The sequence below is a fragment of the Conger conger genome, chromosome 17, assembly GCF_963514075.1.
Source record: "Conger conger chromosome 17, fConCon1.1, whole genome shotgun sequence".
NCBI classification, from domain to species: domain Eukaryota; kingdom Metazoa; phylum Chordata; class Actinopteri; order Anguilliformes; family Congridae; genus Conger; species Conger conger.
Genome location: NC_083776.1, coordinates 8206243 through 8226811, shown reverse-complemented (window position 1 = coordinate 8226811; position 20569 = coordinate 8206243). Strand labels below are relative to the sequence as shown.

Here is a 20569-nt window from a genome sequence, read left to right as displayed (position 1 = left end):
CTGAGCAAATGCCTATCCCCCAATTGCTCCCAACGAGCTGATTGGTACCTTGAATGGTAGCCTATCGCTGTTGGTGTGTGTGTGTGCGTGAATGGGTGAGGCATTGATTATAAAGTGCTTTGGATAGAAATTACATTCCCAGGTAATGTGGGAATAAATCTGAACCCCCTGTTCAGTGACTTTGTTTTTTTGGGACTGTCTGGCATCCAAGGACAAAATTAGTTTTCTAACTGAGTAACATGAAATTCAGGTGAAAGTGTGAGTATTCAGCACAGCTATTTTGCTCCAGTAGTTGGCTAGCTGATCTTCCACTGGAAATATACCACAAATATATCCAATAGCACCACAGACTATGCATTTCCAAGCAAGCCATCTTTTGTTATCTTTATGTTATCCCGATGCAACATCAAAGGGTCATCAGATTAGATAAAAAGCAAAGGTTCTTTAGCATGCGCTGCCAAGATCGTGGAGTCAGACAAGTGAAGTTGATGTATTGACCTTTTTCTTGGCAAACCTTAACTTTGCCCATTTCTGAGAGCCTTTAACCATGAACTCCTTACTCCCTTTGCCTTTCTTTCTGGAAACAAAGGTGAAGACATTTTTTTCAGCACTTGATTGTTATTCAGCATACCAACAGTTTTTATTTGTAGTTGATTAGAAATTTCACTGTATACATGCCCCTTCAAATAATCTCAGATTATTGGATGGTAAATGGTGAACGGATTGCATTTATATAGCGCTTGTATCCAAAGCGCTTTACAGTTGATGCCTCTAATTCACCCATTCACACATACACTCACACACCAACAGTGACTGGCTACTATGCAGGTAACAACCAGCTTGTCGGGAGCAATTGAGCCGTTGGGCTTCTTGCTCAGGGACACTCCGACACACCCAGGGTGGAGAATGTTGGCCCAGAATATGGGTGCAGAATTACTTTAATGTAAATGTTAGTTCAAGCAGTGACCGAATAATCCACGCTGGAGCTGATGGCAGTAATGTAGGGTGTGACTGTCGCCGGTACGATCCCCCGCCTGGGCTGTGTCGAAGTGTCCCTGATCAAGATACCTAACCCCAAAATGCTGACAGGCTGGTTGGTGCCTCGCATGGCAGTCAATCACCGTTGGTGTGTGAGTGTGTTTGCGAATGGGTGAATGAGAAGCATCAATTGTACGGCGCTTTGGATAAAGGCGCTATATAAATGACAGCCGTTCACCATTTCCCATGTATCTAACAGTACTGGGGAGCCCGGTGGAGGCTGTGCATATACTGGATCTTCAGAAATCGTCTTTGGCATCGCTGTTTCTGTTTATAGCCAAATGTAGCAGCTGGTCCACTCAGATTCCACGTCTTTAAATGAGGTTGTGGGTTAATTCACTTGGATTGTGACTTTCCTCCTACTTTGCGAGACCGCAGCCCCACCACCCTCACTGCTACAGTGGCTGAAGCAGTCGACGGATCGCGGTAACTCCCAGGAAAAGCACCAAGGCAGATTTGAAAAAGTGACAGGGCTTAATAAAGTGCTGTCACTGCCCACTCATGCATTCACTCCCAGTACCTAGACATTAAATCTCTGTAGCCTGGGGGGAAAAAATCAGGAACGGCCCGTCTCCCTCTCTACTGAGTAATCATTTATGTTTGTGCACTCTGCATCATTTGTTACACAGACTACAGGTTAAAATACAATTGCAACCTAAAATTGCAAACTAAACAAGTCAATGCACTTCCTCTTAATAGCATACAGTCATTTGGCATCAGCACGAGAGTTTTGCTTCACCAGTGTGCCATCAAAGATGTGATTAAGCTCCATACAGGACATTAATCAAGTTCTGCTAGTGATAACAAATGAAGCTGGCAGAATCCATTGATAAATTGCCTCTTTTACAAAGTTAATCAATTCAAATGTAAATCCTCTGTCTGCACCTGCCCATACAGTATGTAGGCTACTGTTGTTGTATTTATTCTTAAGCGAGTCCCTTCCAAAACTCCTGCTTTTAACAAGAGAATTTTAGGAATATACAATAAATTGCTTCAAATTATATTTGTGTGCTCTCAGTGTTTAAATGTAGGTTCAAAACTCCTCTGCATGGGTAGACTTCCTTAGACTATAATCTGATTCCAGATTTCGGGCATGAGGACCAAATTAAAAGATGATACTCATGTCTTATGTTTATGTAACAACTTTAATGCATAGTCTGTAGTCTGTATATATATATATATATATATATATATATATATATATATATATATATATATATATATATATATATGCTATGATGATATATATATATATATATATATATATATTTCATCATAGCATTTGAAACAGTCAACTTACACCAGGACTGAACATACTGTAGACAGATCACATAGACACTTCTGCTGTAACAGTTAAACTAGTTTCAACATGTGTGCCTGCAAAAACCATAAAAACAAGTGTAACATATTCACATTATTTTCACCTATTTTAAAAGCTCATCTGGATAAGGTTGACAATTCAAGTTACATTTCCGTGTATTGATACGACTGCAAACATTCACGTCACCCCTGCATAGGTAACCTTAGATGCGGATGCGTGAAGAATAATCGCTACATTTACAGCTACAGACTGTGTAAACAGCATGTTTAATTCTTGTTTAATTCTTCTCTTTAACCCTTGGCGTAAGATCACACCGTTGATTATAATGTTCTTAAATGAACATTCTAATGCTGATGTCACTTTTTTCACGTTACTCTTTCATTTCTTATTCGTGCTGCGGCAGTAGGTAACCGTGGCAACACTTACTTCCTGTACGAGTTACCTGATACGTATCATGACGTTAATGTTGACACAGCTCACGAAGGCGGAAGCAAATAGAAGCAACTGGGTGCTCATCGAAATATTTGGATGGCAAGGTTGTTCGATTGTTAACTAGCCCAGGACTTTTAAGCGAGGTGGGATCCGATGTTTCATTAATAATTTCACCATATATATATAGTTTAAACTGTGAACTACAGGCCCTTGAACAAGATGGAGGTAAGTTAATACGACTGCATTTTCCTGTTGACATGTCCCACTGGGTCTGCTTACTCGTCAGGCCGAGGGGGTAGCCAGCATGCCTTTAGCAAGACAGCAATATCCGTAACACAGACCATGACAAGACATTCCGTAATATTCACAGTTCTTCGATGATGTTTTGTACGTATTCTTGATACAGCTTGGCATTTCCGCTATATGTTGGTTAGCTTAGCCACACAGTAAGCCTTAGCTAGTGATGTAAAGACGTTTATGCGCTGTTGGGTAGCAGCTAGAGTAACGAGGTTGCGACTATGTACGAAATCATCTAAGTTGTGCTTGTAAAAAAATATAATTCATTTTATTCTGTTTAGCCTGGCACATATTCTAAATGGTACAGAGATGTTGTTGCCTTCGTGTTGTCTGCTTGCAGCTAACCGTGGCACTGGTGTTAAGAGGAACGTAGAAAGTTATTTACCGATTTCCTTTCATTAAAAATCCAAACAAACAATTGTATATAGCTAGTATATATACATTGTGATTGCCAATTGTAATAATTAGCACGTAAAAATGCGTCATTTGTACTGATGTGAAATTGGATTCTGCTGTTCCCTTAAGGGATGTCTGCTCTTTGAACTACATGTCACAAGTTGCTTTTGTGTATTGTTGAGGTTTAGTAACACAATGCAATGTACAACATTGGTGAGGGACATTTGCAGGCGCAGTGCACTGTTTTCTTAAACCATACCTCACCAAGTGGCTTTAATCCAGACAGACCAGTCTGTCAAGAACTGTCCCAACTGCGTCAGCTCCACAAGTGTGTTGGCTTTTGTGTGGGTCCTCAGAGATATTGTTGTGATGGATGAGTACTTTCTTGTCCCTGCTGCAGGAGACCAATCCAGACCTGATGACCTCGCCTCCTGGCCCCGGAGCGGGCAAGTCCAAGGTACAGCGGTGCACAGCCTTTTTTGTTCGGCCCAAACACCTGCATGGAGCTTCTGCAGGGAGGAACAGGAAATACTACAGCAGCCATAACAGCTGTCCTACTTCTGCAGCTCCGATGCTCATTGTGTTATTGCTGTTAATTAGTTATTTTGGTAGTCTGGACTGGTAAACTATTGCAATGAAAGATTATATCAGGGATGGGAAATGGTATCCAAATTTAAAGTCATTTTCGGGTTTTTTTGGAGCAGGTGACCACGAAGAGGTGACTATGATAATCTGCAAATCGTAAATCCAATCCAGAACATATTTAGTATGTGTGTGTTATATGTACTAGTTTTTCGGTTTTTGAATTAAGCCGACCTCTTCTATATGATATAATTATTTTTATTATTAACCAGGGAATGTCCCATTGAGATTAAAAATCTATTTTTCAAGAGAGACCTGGCCAAGACCGGCAGTATTATTTTCATAATATAATATCTCCTGATTGATATAATCTTACAGTATACCTTTCTTCATATTGCAGTTGGACACCTTGTCAAAAGAGGACCTGATCAAGTATGCCAAGAAGCAAATGGCTATTTTGCAGAAGATGAAATCAAAATCTGCAGGTAAAATAATACCCACCTGCAGTCAATGCAATCACTAAAATGCCGACATGGAAAATAATGTTGACGTTGTGGTCATTATAGTAATGCTATTATAATAACCGTTTTATTATTTGAGAATCTGCATATCTGGCCAATTATTTCTGAAGGGTAAATGTGAGTTGAGAGGGACACATGTGTAACGACTGGTGCCCTGTTCTTTCCTAGACTTGGAAAAAGAAGTCAACACCCTCAAAGCTAAATCAAACAGCAGCACAGATGATTCTATTATTCAGGTAGGTCGCGTTGTCTTGGTTGAAGGTTATACAACTGTTGTGTCTTCAGTCAGACTTGTGGGCCAAATACAGTCAACTTCCTGGATGTTTCAGGCCTCCCTGGACAATAAACACAGATATTTGTTGGTGCGCAGGGGTTGGGCAAGTCGTGTGTTAGAAACAGTGTCCCTTGAGGTCATGGTTGGAATTACACTTAGGCTTTGATGCGCGTCCGAGAGATTATGGACTATGGGTGGGGGGGAGCTTTCTTTGGCTCCCCCATATTTGGAACCCAATGGTATGTTCTCTCTTATATCATGAGTTAGTCAATCTTTCCCAGACTATTTCAGTAATCTAATAGGCTTTTATAACCCCCCTTCCCTTTTGTTTTTACTTCCTTCAGGGGGGTTCAAGTCTCAATTGCGGGGATCAGTCCCCCCATACCTCCCTGTAATTCACACCTTGCTTAAAGTGTTTAAGACTGTGAGGAAATGATGAGCCTAGATGGATAGAATGGCCTGTTCTTGGGTTACATTTCAGTACATTCATCTGAGAGATGCTCTTATCCAGAGTGACTTACAATATAGGAACATGGGTACATTCACCTGATAATTATGAGCAACAGTGACAGATCTGGCTCACAATTCCCAGACCAGTGGGATGAAACTACTGTACCTTGCACTAAACAATGCTGTAGTGCAAGTTGACTTTCCTGACCAAGGACTAAAAAAGAAATTCTAAATACATAATGTTATATACTATCTAATGCTATATTATTGTCTACTTCCATAACAAGCCCTAAAAATATAACGTAAAACAGTACAAATACCCAAACCTGAATTAGTCCAAAAGGCAGGAGTGCTATGGGATGGTGATAGGGGGCAAACCAAGATGCAGTGAGAAGAAGTGGGTCTGACTGTTACTGACTGTTCACTGAACAAAATAATATATATCTAGTCTATAACCAAAATTACATGGTGGCAATCACCCCTTTCCTAAGGTGTCTAAACAATTGTTCCCCCTACGTGCAGCAACAGTATATAGAGGCCTCTGTCTTACCTGCCCCAGGGCCTATACACAGACAAACACATTCACACAAGTAGCGGAACAGATAAACACGACATACACCGACAGGGTTCGCAACCGAATGAGCCGCCAAGCCTAGCATAGCCTACGTGTTGTGACTGCAGTGGAGGGCATTGCCAATTGCTTCAATGTTGTTCAATGTAGGCCCTTTATAGGTGGTTGGTGCAGCTTTTCCATTCACTGCCCTGTAGGGTAGCGCAAAGGCTTTGAAAGTGATGCAAGCTGTAGGTGGCCGGTGAAGTGAAATGAGGAGGGGTGTGACACGAACACGTTGGTAAGATAAGACATTTATTTGCTGCATCCTGAATTAGCTGCTGAGGTTTGTTGACACAAGCAGGTAGACCAACAAAAAGGGAGTTACCGTAGGTCAGGCCTGACTTGGAATTGTGGCGAGAAGGTGGTGGGGTAGGGATTGATTCTTCAGATGTTGCGTTGAAAGGATCTACACATCCGACTCCCAGCTGCTACATGGAAAGAGAAGAAGTGTTGGTCATCTAAGGTTACTTCTAAGCTTCTTCCAGAAGAGCTCAGAGTAGAGCTCTCTCATAGAAGCTATATTAAAGGAAAGATCTAGCAGCGGTACCTTCAGGTAAGGTGCGATTCAAAGTGAGACCTGAGAGTCAGATGGATGGAAAAAGAGGAAAAGCTGAGTACTGAGAGCATTTAAATGGTATGAGAAACTACAGGAGGAGATGACAGATCCAAGAGATTTCATATAAAGGGAAAATAGAAGGGGTCCAAGCACAGAGCTTAGGGGGACACCTGAAGGAAGGTTCTGCGAATTAGACATGCTGATAAATGACATTTTGTGCATCAGAAACATGAGGGTACTCTCAATATGTGCGTGTGTACAAATAACACTATAACAACAACATAAGAGGGGAGAAAAGGATGTAATTGTATGTGCGGATACCTGCTAAAACATAAATGCATTAAATGTCTCAAACAGCAGGAGAATTAATCTATTGCTCTACTTCCTAAGTCAAAGCTCTGTGAAAGTGTGTAGAAACTGGTGCTTTCTGGTGGGAGAAAAGATTATGCAAGGGAATTGTGCTTGAAGGACTAGTATTATTAAAATATTTATCTGTCCACTGACTTGTTTTTGTATTCAATTATTTGTTTTTCTCATTGTAATGGTGGAATGTAGAAAAGAGAGATTTCATGTACAGTTTTCTGGCATTATCTTTTTGTTTTAACTCCTTTATCTGATACAAAAATGTAATGAAAAAAACTGGCTTGTCCAGTTGGCTCCAGAATTATTGGCACCCTTGATAAATATGCACAAACAAAATGCTGTAACATCACATCCTGGGCAACATGATGTGTGTGCGTGTAAGTGTGCGTGACTTCAAACGTGTCCCGGCAGGGCAAGTCACAAAAGCAAATGGCTGCTTTTTCCATAGAGAACTGGTCACATTGTACCGAACTAAAAAAAAATCTTCAGTTTTGGACATGAGCTTCATTTTCCAACATGCATAAAGTAGTGCGCTTTATTAATGATTCAATGGAATCAACCAGTCTTACATTTTTCAGAAAAAAAACAAACAAACAATTGTTTCCACAAAAAAATGGTTCCACAATTATTGGCACCCTTGGTTTAATACTTTGTGCAAACGCCTCTGGCACCCTTCTTTGCCGGGTTAAAGGGGAGTGCATGGTCTTCACACTTCCCTTTAAGGAGACTGTGTCGGACATTCGGCGTAATTAAAATGACTTGCCCTTGAGAGTGATAAATCTTAGCTGTGTGTTGCATATCCCCTGACAGCTTGACGCTGTGCCGCACTCTCAGTGTACCTCAGAGCGGGAGATGTGTGGCTGACGTGATGTAGACCCGCCAAATTAGATGTTGTTTTCCCTGTCAGCGGCGGTTTGCCGTGATGTATGTTCTGCAGTCAGACTCGGCTGTCATCGAACGCTGCCAAATGGAAATGGAGTACTCCATAACCTGAATTCATACCGGCCTACGCACAGGGTCAGCTCTTTTACTCACCGCGAGCCGGATTTATAATGCCTTATTTCAATATGAATGCGTTACGCTGTATATGACTCTGTCTTCTGTTAGGGCCGATGTAAAGTTTTCGATTTTTTTTTTTTTTTTTTTTTTTTTGGTGCGGCTCCTGGGTAGGTCATCCTGTTGTAAGTGCATGGATGTGCCCCCATGGCCTGCTATCTAATCTGGACGGTGCCAGATGCTGACTGTGGTTGGTTAGCCCCGCAGTGACGCACGATCAGCTCCGGGGTCAACACGGGATGGGAGGTGTTCAGTTGACTGGGACGATAGCGCCCATCGGGTGTCTGCAAGTCGTTCCGACTTCTGTCTGAAGCCACAAGCGTGTTGTAGTTCAGGCATTTGTCTCTCTATTCTTTTTTTTTACAAATGCAGGTTTACTGAAGGAAATGGACCAATTGATTAGCCTTTACTCATGAAGCTGATCTCCATTCCAAATTCATGACTTTTCATCAAATAATAATTTGGCAGTGTAGTTATTGGTTAATATTTGGAGAATCAGGTTTGTTCATATTCAATTCATATTTTGTGGGTAACTTTACAGTGTATAATAATAATTAGAGTTTGTGTTTTATGAGATGTGTTTGTGTTATATGAGATGTTTTGAGAATAAAGTATTGTGATCTATATACTTTGAGAATAATGCTCATCCCGTATATGCTTTGATAATGTTTGTGGTGTGTTTATATGGAGAGTAATGCTTTTGAGTGTTTTCTGGTGTATACACTATATATTGACAATAATGGTTGTGAACTGTTTTGTTGGTGTACATATTTTACGAATTGTGTTTGTGGTTTATGTATTTTAAGAATAATGTGTATGTGTGCTGCATTAAACCAGGAGCTGACAGAGAGAATGGACGCTGTGTTACTGGAAAAGGCTGAAACGCAGCAGAATCTGGTCTTGCTGCGGAAAGATAACGAAAAGGCCAAACAGCAAGTTATGGTAAGACCAGGCCTGCGTGAAACTGTGGGAATTCCCATAAGACAGGCCCTTGGATATAATCTTCATATAATCTATATATAAACTTTCACATTCTTCACTGTCCCATAAATTCAACAAAAATCATGTTTTTTTTTTTTTTTTACACATTCCAACCTAATGACGTGAAAGAACACAGAATGCATGCAGTTATGCCTTGTACGACAGCAAACCGATCATTAGTTCTCAAGACATTTAGCCTATAATACGACTTGTGTTGATTCCTCGTAGGATTCCCTGGAGGAGCTTGGCAGGCTTCAGGAACAGTTGGAGCAGTCCGGCGCAAATCACCTGAGGGAAATGGAGGACCTGAAACAGACTCTGGACGCATCCCAGGCCAAGTACAAGGAGGAGGTGGAGACGCTGCAAAAGCTTCTGAAGGAGAAAGAGGAGAAGGACCAGGGGGAGGAGATCCGCCGGCAGGCGATGGAGAGGGAGCTGGAGGCTCGGCTGGAGTCGGTCCGGCGGACCTATGAGGACCAGCTGTCTGCCCTGCGGGCCGAGCTGGAGACGTCCGAGGAGGGCAGGAGAGCCGAGGAGGAGTGCCTCCGACAGTCGCGGGAGGAGGCCCGGGTCCTGCAGGAGGAGGCGATGCGGATGAGGAGCGCTCACGAGGAGGAGGTGCGGGACCTGACGGAGCAGCTGGAGGCCGCGGCGGCGGATTTCGAGATGGAGAGGGAGCGGCTGCTCCTGCTCCAGGACGAGCTCTCGGAGCAGCTGGCCCTGAAGGACGGCTTCCTGCAGGACGTGCAGGAGGAGGAGGAGGACCCGGGCCGGCCCGGGAGGGGCCACGGTGGGCCAGGGCTCGGGGCGGACGAGGCCCTGCACTCGGAGAACCGGGACGGCGAGTCGGGCACGATGAAGATGGTGCTGGAGGGCCTGCAGTCCCAGAATTCCATGCTGCAGGAGGAGTTGATGTACCTGGGCAATGTGAAGGTGGAGCTGGAAGGGCAGCTGCTGCAAGCCAGGGAGGAGTTCCAGCTGGAGAAGGAGGAGCTGGAGTTCAAGGTCAATGAGCTCCAGATGTGCAGGGAGGATGGCGAGGGCTCGGAGCCGAAGAGCTCGGAGGAGCCCCAGGTCTCTCCTGAGCACCAGCTGGAGGTGCAAGTGCTGCAGGAGCTCCACAAGGCAGCGATGGCCCAGCTGGAGAGAGACCTCCTCCTCAGGGCCCAGGAGGAGAAGGAGACAATGGCTCGGGATGTGAGCGAGCTCCGTGTGAGGTGTGACCAGTTCTTCACAGAGAGGAATGCGTACGAGGAGACGAAGGAGAACCTGCGGAGCTTGGAGGCGGAGCTGGGGGAGCGGAACGACGAGTTTGTGAAGCGGTACGACGCCATAAAGCAGCAGGGTGCAGAGGAGGTCCAGGAGCTGCAGGAGAAGCTGAGGGCCACGCATGGCGCGTGCGAGAGCCTCAGAGAGAGGCTCAGGGTCTTGGAGCTGGGGGCCGAGGAGGAGGCGCGCACCGGAGAGGAGCTGAGGAGCTCGCTGGAGGCCCAGCGGGAGAAGAACAGGGACATCCTGTCCCTGCTGCAGGAGAAGGAGAGCGCTGTGCAGGAGCTGGAGGAAAGGGTCTCGGCTCTGGCCCCCGAGAAGCAGGCCGCACAGGGAGCGCTGGAGGAGGCGCAGGGAGAGCTGGAGAGGGTGATGGAGGAGCGGCGTGCCGAACAAGAGAGAACCTCCGAGCTGGAGCTGTGCCTCCACGGCCTGGCCCAGGAGAAGGAGGAGGCGCGGAGGAGGCTGGAGCGGTCAGCCGCCGCCCTGGAGGAGAAGGAGCGGGCGGAGGGCATGCTGGAGGAGGCAGCCGCGGAAAGGGAGCAGCAGGAGTCCGAGCTCCGAGCCCTCAGGGAGGAGGTGGCTGAGCTGAAGAGGAGAGAGGAACTTCTGCAGAAGGAGGTCTCGAACTCCAGCGAGGAGAGGGCCAGCCTGGAGCAACAGCTGAGGAGCGTTTCGGAGGAGAGGGACGAGCTGAAGAGGAGGGCAGGGCTCCTGCAGGAGGAGGTCTCGAGCTCCGGAGAGGGGAGGGCCAGCCTGGAGGAACAGCTGAGGAGCGTTTCGGAGGAGAGGGACGAGCTGAAGAGGAGGGCAGGGCTCCTGCAGGAGGAGGTCTCGAGCTCCGGAGAGGGGAGGGCCAGCCTGGAGGAACAGCTGAGGAGCGTTTCGGAGGAGAGGGACGAGCTGAAGAGGAGGGCAGGGCTCCTGCAGGAGGAGGTCTCGAGCTCCGGAGAGGGGAGGGCCAGCCTGGAGGAACAGCTGAGGAGCGTTTCGGAGGAGAGGGACGAGCTGAAGAGGAGGGCAGGGCTCCTGCAGGAGGAGGTCTCGAGCTCCGGAGAGGGGAGGGCCAGCCTGGAGGAACAGCTGAGGAGCGTTTCGGAGGAGAGGGACGAGCTGAAGACGGACGTGGAGGCGACGCGTGGGCTCCTGCTCGGGGTGCAGGAGCGCGTCCTGGAGTTGCTGGGAGGGCAGGGGGGAGAGACAGACGCCAGCGAGGCTCAGAGGGGAGGTGAGAAGGAGGCCAGCGACGTCCCTGCCCTGGTGGAGAGCCTCGTGGTCGCCGCCCTGCAGGAGAAACAGGCCCTGCTGCTGCAGAGCCAGGAGAGGGTGGCGCAGCTGACGGAGGAGCTGGAGCAGGCGAAGGAGTACGGCGACCAGCAGGGGGCCGAGCTGCAGGCCCGGGTGGAGGAGCTGGGCAGGGAGAGGACCCTGCTGCAGGGCAGCCTGGATGAGGTGCTGGCCGACACCCAGGCCCTGCAGGGCGACCTGGCCCAGATGAGGGCCGCCGACGGCCGCATCCGGGCAGAGAACCAGGAGCTGCTCGCCCAGGTCGCCGCGGCGCAGGAGAGACTGCAGGCCAATGAGAACGAGGGGCCCGGAGATGAAGAGCAGCCATTGGACAAGGGCGGGGATGAGAGGGAGGAGCTACGACAGCTGCTGGCAGAGAAGGAATCGCTCATTTCAAAACTACAGGAAGATAATGCACTTTTACAGGTCTGTATTGAGACTTTTTTTTGTTTCAAATGTGTAAATGTGTGACTTTTAGATTTGATTCCATTCCTTTTGTCTGCCGTTCTGCCATGACTTTGCTTTACATACATCTTTCGTATGTAAACATTATTTTTTAAAGTTAAAGATTAATACAACATACATCAGTGAATTTACAAGGAAAGGAAGGATTTCATAGTCTTTGGAAGTAGTCTCAATTTCAGTTTTGACATTCAGTTCAAATTCACAAATGAGATTCTGTAAACACTGTGCATCTTTCCAAGAAATACTGCTTCCTGTCTGTCAGCAGTAGCAGTAATACCACATTCAGTTGCAGACGCACCCAAGTAGACTTCATTTTTTCATTGTATTTTTTTTTCTTCCCCTGTAAAATGGGGGCATACACGTTGCCTAAATTCATTTGCGAGCGCGGTGGTCGTAAAACGGCCCATTTCCTGCTGGGTTATGGCCGCTGCCGTTTGAAGCAGCTGCTGGTCGTTCGCTTCGATTGAAGCCCGGCAGTAAATCAGGAGCCTCCAGCACCGTGGGCCCGCATTCCTGCTCTGAGATTGGTCCCAGCAGCAGTGCTCTCCAGCTGAATCATATAAACCGCTCCCGCACCGGGGAGGTCAGAGACGCCCGACCCCGTCAGGGGCTCCCCCTGCCTGGCTGTTCTGCAGTCGGAATAAACACGCGTACATACGCAGACGTGTCAATCGATCACAGCACTGTACTCACACACATCATCGGCCTGTGCGCACCCCTTCAGTATTTGTGTACCCTTATGGTGCAACTTCTGCCCTTCGGTAAAGTATTTCCCTGAACAAAGAGGTGGGGCGGCGAAAAGGAACTGGCAGTTAATTTAAAGGCACAGTCGGTAATTTCAGACATCTAACAGTCGAGAGAGGAATTGCAGCAACAAATACACTCAAACCACGACACTGTTTATCCCCACCCCTTCTCTGTGAATGCACTGAAGTTGAAATGCCATTGGCTGTGGCAATTAGAACCAATTTTCAACCAACGAGCTTGAATTATTGTACAGGTATAGATGTTTTGGTACAGAGTGCTGGTCTGTCAACAGCATATTTTGAAACTCGAATTTTACGGACTATAAACGCAGGCAGAGGGTGAGCCAACATGTCAGGGAGCCTTTGTCAATGATAGGAAGGGATTGTAACAATATTTTAACACAAAAATCTTACCTATTGTCCCTTTAACCTGAAGCAAAGAGAGATCGACCTCTGTTCTGTTTTGTAGGAGACCAAAGAAAAGTCTGCTTCGACTGGAGAAAGCTGTGCGGCAGATCTCGCTGAAAAAATAGGTAATGAATCATGTCCCACGATGCACTTGAAAATGTCATTCTTGACTCTTTTTTCAGAATATAGTATTTGTCCTGCAAGGCACGCTCTTTATTAATTGATTCAAATTAATCTTTCAAATGGTTAAAGCATATGATTTAAGAGGCACCTATGGTTTTACTGTAAGAGAGAAGACCCCAGGGATAGTGTTCTTATGGTCTCGCAGAGCATTTATTAATCAACATTGATTGGATATTCACTTAATGTGTGCAAGCCGTGCAGTTTATGAATCGCTCTTGTCGGGCCATTGGGTTGACGGGTGGAGGGTGTTCAGCTAAAAGCTTTCTCCAGGGTTAATGTTTTCATGCATACGCGACTGCACGTTTATTTTCTTTTTTTTCCGCTCCATTCAGCCTCCGGTTGGATAAACATGCGAAATCTTTATTGTAAACGTAAACTACCGGTGTTCATTTTTCATTGAGTTCAGTGAACACCCAAGAGTTCATTCTGAGTGTCAGGAACCATATGGTCTTCTCACCTTCAGGGATTCGGTTGCTTCTGAATGTGATGTTTTAACGGCCAATAACAAAGACAGCTTTTTTGACCACAAACATCTTTATCACCCCAACCTATGCATGTGCAGTGTAAACTTGATCCTGGCCTGCACCATTAAACATCAAATTTCGGGGCAAATTGGTTACTTAATTTACTCATACTGTGCCTTACGCTATTTTGGGCATGTGCAGTGCGTCTGACTTTGCCAGCAGTGGTTAGCGGACTCTTAACACGTTCTTTTCGAAATGTGCGCAGCCCAACTCCAGAAGGAGAGCAAGGAGAAGGACGAGAGGACGAACAAGATCAAGGCCGTGGCGGTGAAGGCCAAGAAGGAGCTGGACATCAGCAGGAAGGAGGTGCGGTCGCGTCTCCCCGCCACTTAGCCTCACACGCTCTGGGGAAGGGCAGTGTTGAGTCTCACAAGCTCTGGGAAAGGGCAGTGTTGAGCCTCACACGCTCTGGGGAAGGGCGGTGTTGAGTCTCACAAGCTCTGGGAAAGGGCAGTGTTGAGTCTCACAAGCTCTGGGAAAGGGCAGTGTTGAGTCTCACGAGCTCTGGGGAAGGGCGGTGTTGAGCTGCACGATCTCTGGGGAAGGGCGGTGTTGAGCTGCACGATCTCTGGGGAAGGGCGGTGTTGAGCCTCTCGAGCTCTGGGGAAGGGCGGTGTTGAGCCTCTCGAGCTCTGGGGAAGGGCGGTGTTGAGTCTCACAGGCTCTGGGAAAGGGCAGTGTTGAGTCTCACAAGCTCTGGGGAAGGGCGGTGTTGAGCTGCACGATCTCTGGGGAAGGGCGGTGTTGAGCTGCACGATCTCTGGGGAAGGGCGGTGTTGAGCCTCTCGAGCTCTGGGGAAGGGCGGTGTTGAGTCTCACAGGCTCTGGGGAAGGGCGGTGTTGAGTCTCACAAGCTCTGGGAAAGGGCAGTGTTGAGCCTCACAGGCTCTGGGGAAGGGCGGTGTTGAGCCTCTCGAGCTCTGGGGATGGGCGGTGTTGAGTCTCACACGCTCTGGGGAAGGGCGGTGTTGAGCATCACGCGCTATGGAGATGGGCGGTGTTGAGCCTCTCGAGCTCTGGGGAAGGGCAGTGTTGAGTCTCACAAGCTCTGGGGAAGGGCGGTGTTGTAATTGGACCGTTCCCCCCTCAGGTGCAGAGTCTGAAGGAGGAGGTGGAGGTGCTGAAGGCGGAGCGGGAGAAGGTCTCCAGCTCCATGAAGGACATCATCCACGGAGCCGAGGGCTACAAGGTCCGCCCAATTATACCCGGCCCTCACACGCCCTGACCTTTCCTAATGAGCACATATCAATGCGTCTGTCTACCCTTTATGGATAACTGTGTGTTTTCTGAGATGAGAGGGCTTTAAATGGGTCTGTACTTCCCCACAGATACTCCTTTGGGTGTCATATTTAAAGTGAAATTATGTTTTTTTAAAATTATTACTATCACTCATAATTTCACTGAATTATTATCATTTGTTAATAATTCACTCATAATAATTAAATATTTCAAAGTGAAGTATTACCTACATTAGTTGCCTTCATAAACGTCTGTATATAGATGTGTTTTCTCTGGGTTTGTTCCTGACAGGAAGTCTTACTCGAGTTGTGTGGCAGGTCTTTGCGTTTCGCGTCGTGCGGGCGATTATTAACGGGCGAGTCCTTTGCAGAACCTCTTGGCGGAGTATGACCGACAGACGGAGCAGCTGGATAAGGAGAGGGAGAGGGCAGAGAAAGGGGAGAGGCAGATCGCAGACCTCTCCAATCGACTGCAAACTGCCGTCCAGCAGGTACGCACGCGACCACCGCCTGAGAGCTGGGTCAGGTGATGACACTGTCCTGTTGAAAAGGTAACAAACACAGTGTCTGGGGGGGGGGGGGGGGGGTCTTGGTGGCGCAGCCTGTAGAGCACCGACCACGTACTCTTTGCGAGCCGTGACGTCGGCGGTTCGAATCCGGCCGACGTCTCTCTCTCCCATTCTTAGTGTCTCTCTACACCTTTCTGTCCAATAAACCCGGAAAAGGCGCAAAAAAAATACAATAATTTAAAACGCAGTGTCGAAGTACTCCAGTACTCCCAGAATATTCATCCCGTTTCAACCAGCGCCACCGGTGCTTAAATGCTTACTTCCCTCTTAAGCATTTAGTGCTCGCTTCTCTTTTTCAGGTAAATAAGAAATTCTCTGTAGAAAACAATGGCCATTTTCCATATGGGTTTCATTACGGCGTCTCCCCCTGAGAAGGGGAGCGATCCCACGCTTGTGTAATCTAAACGGCCCTTTGGGAACCCGCACATTTCTGCTGCGATCGCTGATCCTCAGACGACGCTCATTTCGGCTTTATCGTGTCATTCGTTTCAGAATTAATCTTCTGTTTATTTCTATTGCTTTGTTGTCCCTCACTAATTCATTTGATGATTTACCAGAAAAACACGTCTCGATCCTACCAAGCCATAATGAGGTTTCGCAAAAGTTCTGCTTTATTTTTATTTTGTTTGCTGAGGTAGCCGCCATATGTTGTTTGGATAATTATCTGGGTGAGCTCTGAAGCTTTGTTGCTTTGTAAAAGTATGCACTGTTTTAGAAGGACGTATTATTTAGTTTCCTACTCAGTGTTTTATTCTGTGTAAGGACTTATTTTTACATCCAAATTGTATTTATTGATTTGTGCAGTTGCAAATGTATCCAATGTTTTATGCACAAATACATAAATAAAATATTTGTGCAATCATAAATACATGCAAAAGTAAACGGATAAACAGAGATTAAATTGATATGCTCAAATAACCTGAATTTGGATGCAAACGCAAGCTCAACTGTCCTGTTGAGCTGCCTGGTCAGGGTTAAAGGTCTCGGTGTCATCGTTTCTCGAGCTCTTTAGAGGAGTTGCGGAAAACCCCATGCGTTGAAAATGATTTTCTGTGAGAGGATAAACATGCACACAACTATTACAGTAATCAGCAGTGCCTCCCATCCATACACATAAAGGCTGTAGGAGTACTGTGTGCGTAACGTTAGTTTGGCTGAGGTGATGTTTTTATTTAACCGTGCGTGGGTTAGGGCCTTTATCAGATCCTCTGTGTGTGTAACGTTAGTTTGGCTGAGGTGATGTTTTTATTTAACCGTGCGTGGGTTACGGCCTTTATCAGATCCTCTGTGTGCGTAACGTTAGTTTGGCTGAGGTGATGTCTTTATTTAACCGTGCGTGGGTTAGGGCCTTTATCAGATCCTCTGTGTGTAACATTAGTTTAGCTGAGGTGATGTTTTTATTTAACCGTGCGTGGGTTAGGGCCTTTATCAGATCCTCTGTGTGTAACATTAGTTTAGCTGAGGTGATGTTTTTATTTAACCGTGCGTGGGTTAGGGCCTTTATCAGATCCTCTGTGTGCGTAACGTTAGTTTGGCTGAGGTGATGTCTTTATTTAACCGTGCATGGGTTAGGGCCTATATCAGATCCTCTGTGTGCGTAACGTTACTTTAGCTGAGGTGATGTTTTTATTTAACCGTGCGTGGGTTAGGGTTATCAGATCCTCTGTGTGCATAACGTTACTTTGGCTGAGGTGATGTTTTTATTTAACCGTGCGTGGGTTAGGGCCTTCATCAGATCCTCTGTGTGTTTATTCCTCTCCTCCAGCACGAGCAGCTGTCCTCAGACAGAGAGGACCTGGTGGCTCGCATGGACACCCTGCAGAACAACGTCAGGCAGCTGGAGTCCCAGGCTTTAGAAGCACACAGGCTCAAATCTGCGCTGGAAAAGGACCTGGAGGCAGAAAAGCTTTTAAAGGAGCATAAAATGAAGGTACGTGGGACGGGAGCGGGGGGGGGGGGGGTTGAGCGCTGAAAGTCGTCCCCAAAACAAGAAACAATTTCTGACCCCTGGCCCCCGCTTGGCTGCGCTCCCCGGGTGTGTAATGTGTCGCTCCGGGACACACTGAATGTTATTACTGACAGACAGCAGCGCCCTTTTCGTTCCCTGCGCTGGTGCTGATTTATGATGCGGCCTCGCGTTTCCGTGTTTCGGTGTCACGAGGTAAAAAGGCGTCCGCGTCCGTCTCCGTGTCCTGTGCTGGAGTTTGTGTTCCTCTTGATCCAGGACCACGCCGCTGCGGCCCGGGAGGTGGAGGAGCTGCAGGCCCAGCTGCGCAGACAGAAGCAGCAGCTGCAGCAGACTGCGCAGGAGCTGGAGCAGCTGAGGAAGGCACGTCCCACGCCTGCCCCGCCGCCTAAACGCAAACACTCTCTTAGCCTCTCACAGCTGTGTGCCGTCTCTGCTCTTCCTCACTACCAATCTCTACTCTTCCTCACGACCAACATTCTACTCTTCCTCACAACCAGCACTCTACTCTTCCTCACGACCAACACTCTACTCTTCCTCACTCCCAACACTCTACTCTTCCTCACGACCAACACTCTACTCTTCCTCACTCCCAACACTCTACTCTTCCTCACGACCAACACTCTACTCTTCCTCACGACCAACACTCTACTCTTCCTCACGACCAACACTCTACTCTTCCTCACGACCAACACTCTACTCTTCCTCACTCCCAACACTCTACTCTTCCTCACGACCAACACTCTACTCTTCCTCACTCCCAACACTCTACTCTTCCTCACTCCCAACACTCTACTCTTCCTCACGACCAACACTCTGCTCTTCCTCACAACCAACACTCTACTCTTCCTCACGACCAACACTCTACTCTTCCTCACTTCCAACACTCTACTCTTCCTCACGACCAACATTCTACTCTTCCTCACGACCAACACTCTACTCTTCCTCACAACCAACACTCTACTCTTCAACACGACCAACACTCTACTCTTCCTCACGACCAACACTCTACTCTTCCTCACAACCAACACTCTACTCTTCAACACGACCAACACTCTACTCTTCCTCACGACCAACACTCTACTCTTCCTCACAACCAACACTCTACTCTTCCTGACAACCAACACTACTCTTTCACATTACCAACACTCTACTCTTCCTCACGACCAACACTCTACTCTTCCTCACAACCAACACTCTACTCTCCTCACGACCAACACTCTACTCTTCCTCACGACCAACACTCTACTCTTCCTCACGACCAACACTCTACCCTTCCTCACAACCAACACTCTGCTCTTCCTCACAACCAACACTCTACTCTTCCTCACGACCAACACTCTACTCTTCCTCACTTCCAACACTCTACTCTTCCTCACAACCAACACTCTGCTCTTCCTCACAACCAACACTCTACTCTTCCTCACGACCAACACTCTACTCTTCCTCACTTCCAACACTCTACTCTTCCTCACGACCAACATTCTACTCTTCCTCACGACCAACACTCTACTCTTCCTCACAACCAACACTCTACTCTTCAACACGACCAACACTCTACTCTTCCTCACAACCAACACTCTACTCTTCCTCACGACCAACACTCTACTCTTCCTCACGACCAACACTCTACTCTTCCTCACGACCAACACTCTACCCTTCCTCACGACCAACACTCTACTCTTCCTCACGACCAACACTCTACTCTTCCTCACGACCAACACTCTACTCTTCCTCACGACCAACACTCTACTCTTCCTGACAACCAACACTACTCTTTCACATTACCAACACTCTACTCTTCCTCACGACCAACACTCTACTCTTCCTCATAACCAGCACTCTACTGTTCCTCATAACCAACACACTACTGTTCCTCATAACCAACACTCCAACCAGCACACCGTTGTGTTCTCGAAGTGGACACGCTGGCAGACAGGGAGGGGTGGGGGTTTTTATTGTGATTATTTGCACCTTACGTAATTTCCTGATTTTTGGGGCATTAAAAAAGGTGATAAGGGTTAAGTACCAGAAATCATTTAGGCCAGTGATCAAAGTAAACTTAAATTACATTTTCTGTGAGCAAATAATAAAAAGGACTACATTAAAGACAGATTTATGAAAACAAACTCCAAAGGAACATAAATATTGAAAGTGAAAAGTGAAAGCAAAAGATTAATCTCTGTTTTCAAGGTGAATGACTTCATTTATAAACTTCTAAAAAACTACTTGAAGAAATATGAAATATGTGAAATATAAAACTGCTTCTCATTCTCATTATGAAAATGTAAACAGTGGCTAACTGGTCATAATTTGTTGCTGAACAATATTGGGCACGTTAATACATCAAGGCATCAGTTTGAACTGATGCTGAATTCAAGTTCCACACTGAATTAGAATTTAACTGCACCTGCATTAATGAAAGACTAATTGTTCGCACTGTATGCTGAACCAAAGATCTGGTCTGGAATTTCTTCCAGCCTCGACGCTTTTATGACCAGCTGTGCATTGCTGCTGTCACAGTTTCACAGAAGCCATGTCACTCTGCTGTTTCCATGTAGAGTGGCAACAATATACAGGTGACACAGGCTAGTTTTGTTACACTATAGTGCAAGTGAGGTAATAGTGTTATCACCACCACTGTTACGTTCTTTGGGGAAAACCCTGAATTGTAATTAAGGAGATTCGGGGCAGTGTGAAATAATCTGAAGTCACTAAATGTGGTGAGGGTTAATTGCGGCGGTGAAATCAGGCTGTTTGGTTAAGTCAGGAGGGGGGGGAAGAGCCCCTCTGGAGAATGGCTACCCCTTGGCCTTCAGGGCCTTCAGTCAAACCCACATACTGACAGAAATTCCCGTGGCGCTAACTAAACCTTTTTCTCCCGGAAGAATGCACCAAGGTGTGTAGTGTTGGTTTATCAAAAGACTCACTTACGGTAGCTCACATTGTATATCGTTGCCTGCTTTCAGCAGGTTATGTGCTGAATCTAAGCGAGTCGTGTGTCTCGCCTGAGAAGCCGTGGCAGTGTCTCACA

General features: G+C 46.8%; 1 protein-coding gene across 1 annotated transcript in view; it reads left to right on the top strand.

Moving 5' to 3' along the window:
• Positions 1-2848: 2848 nt before the first annotated feature.
• The window catches only part of LOC133116587 (GRIP and coiled-coil domain-containing protein 2), a 34048-nt gene continuing 16327 nt past the window's right edge, over positions 2849-20569 (top strand). The window contains exons 1-12 of the mRNA XM_061226314.1: positions 2849-3016; positions 3885-3941; positions 4467-4551; positions 4756-4823; positions 8737-8841; positions 9109-11862; positions 13117-13180; positions 13968-14068; positions 14853-14951; positions 15372-15491; positions 17335-17499; positions 17794-17898. Coding sequence (XP_061082298.1) covers positions 3011-3016; positions 3885-3941; positions 4467-4551; positions 4756-4823; positions 8737-8841; positions 9109-11862; positions 13117-13180; positions 13968-14068; positions 14853-14951; positions 15372-15491; positions 17335-17499; positions 17794-17898 — 3729 coding nt within the window. The 5' untranslated portion in view covers positions 2849-3010. The remainder of the gene's footprint in view (positions 3017-3884; positions 3942-4466; positions 4552-4755; positions 4824-8736; positions 8842-9108; positions 11863-13116; positions 13181-13967; positions 14069-14852; positions 14952-15371; positions 15492-17334; positions 17500-17793; positions 17899-20569) is intronic.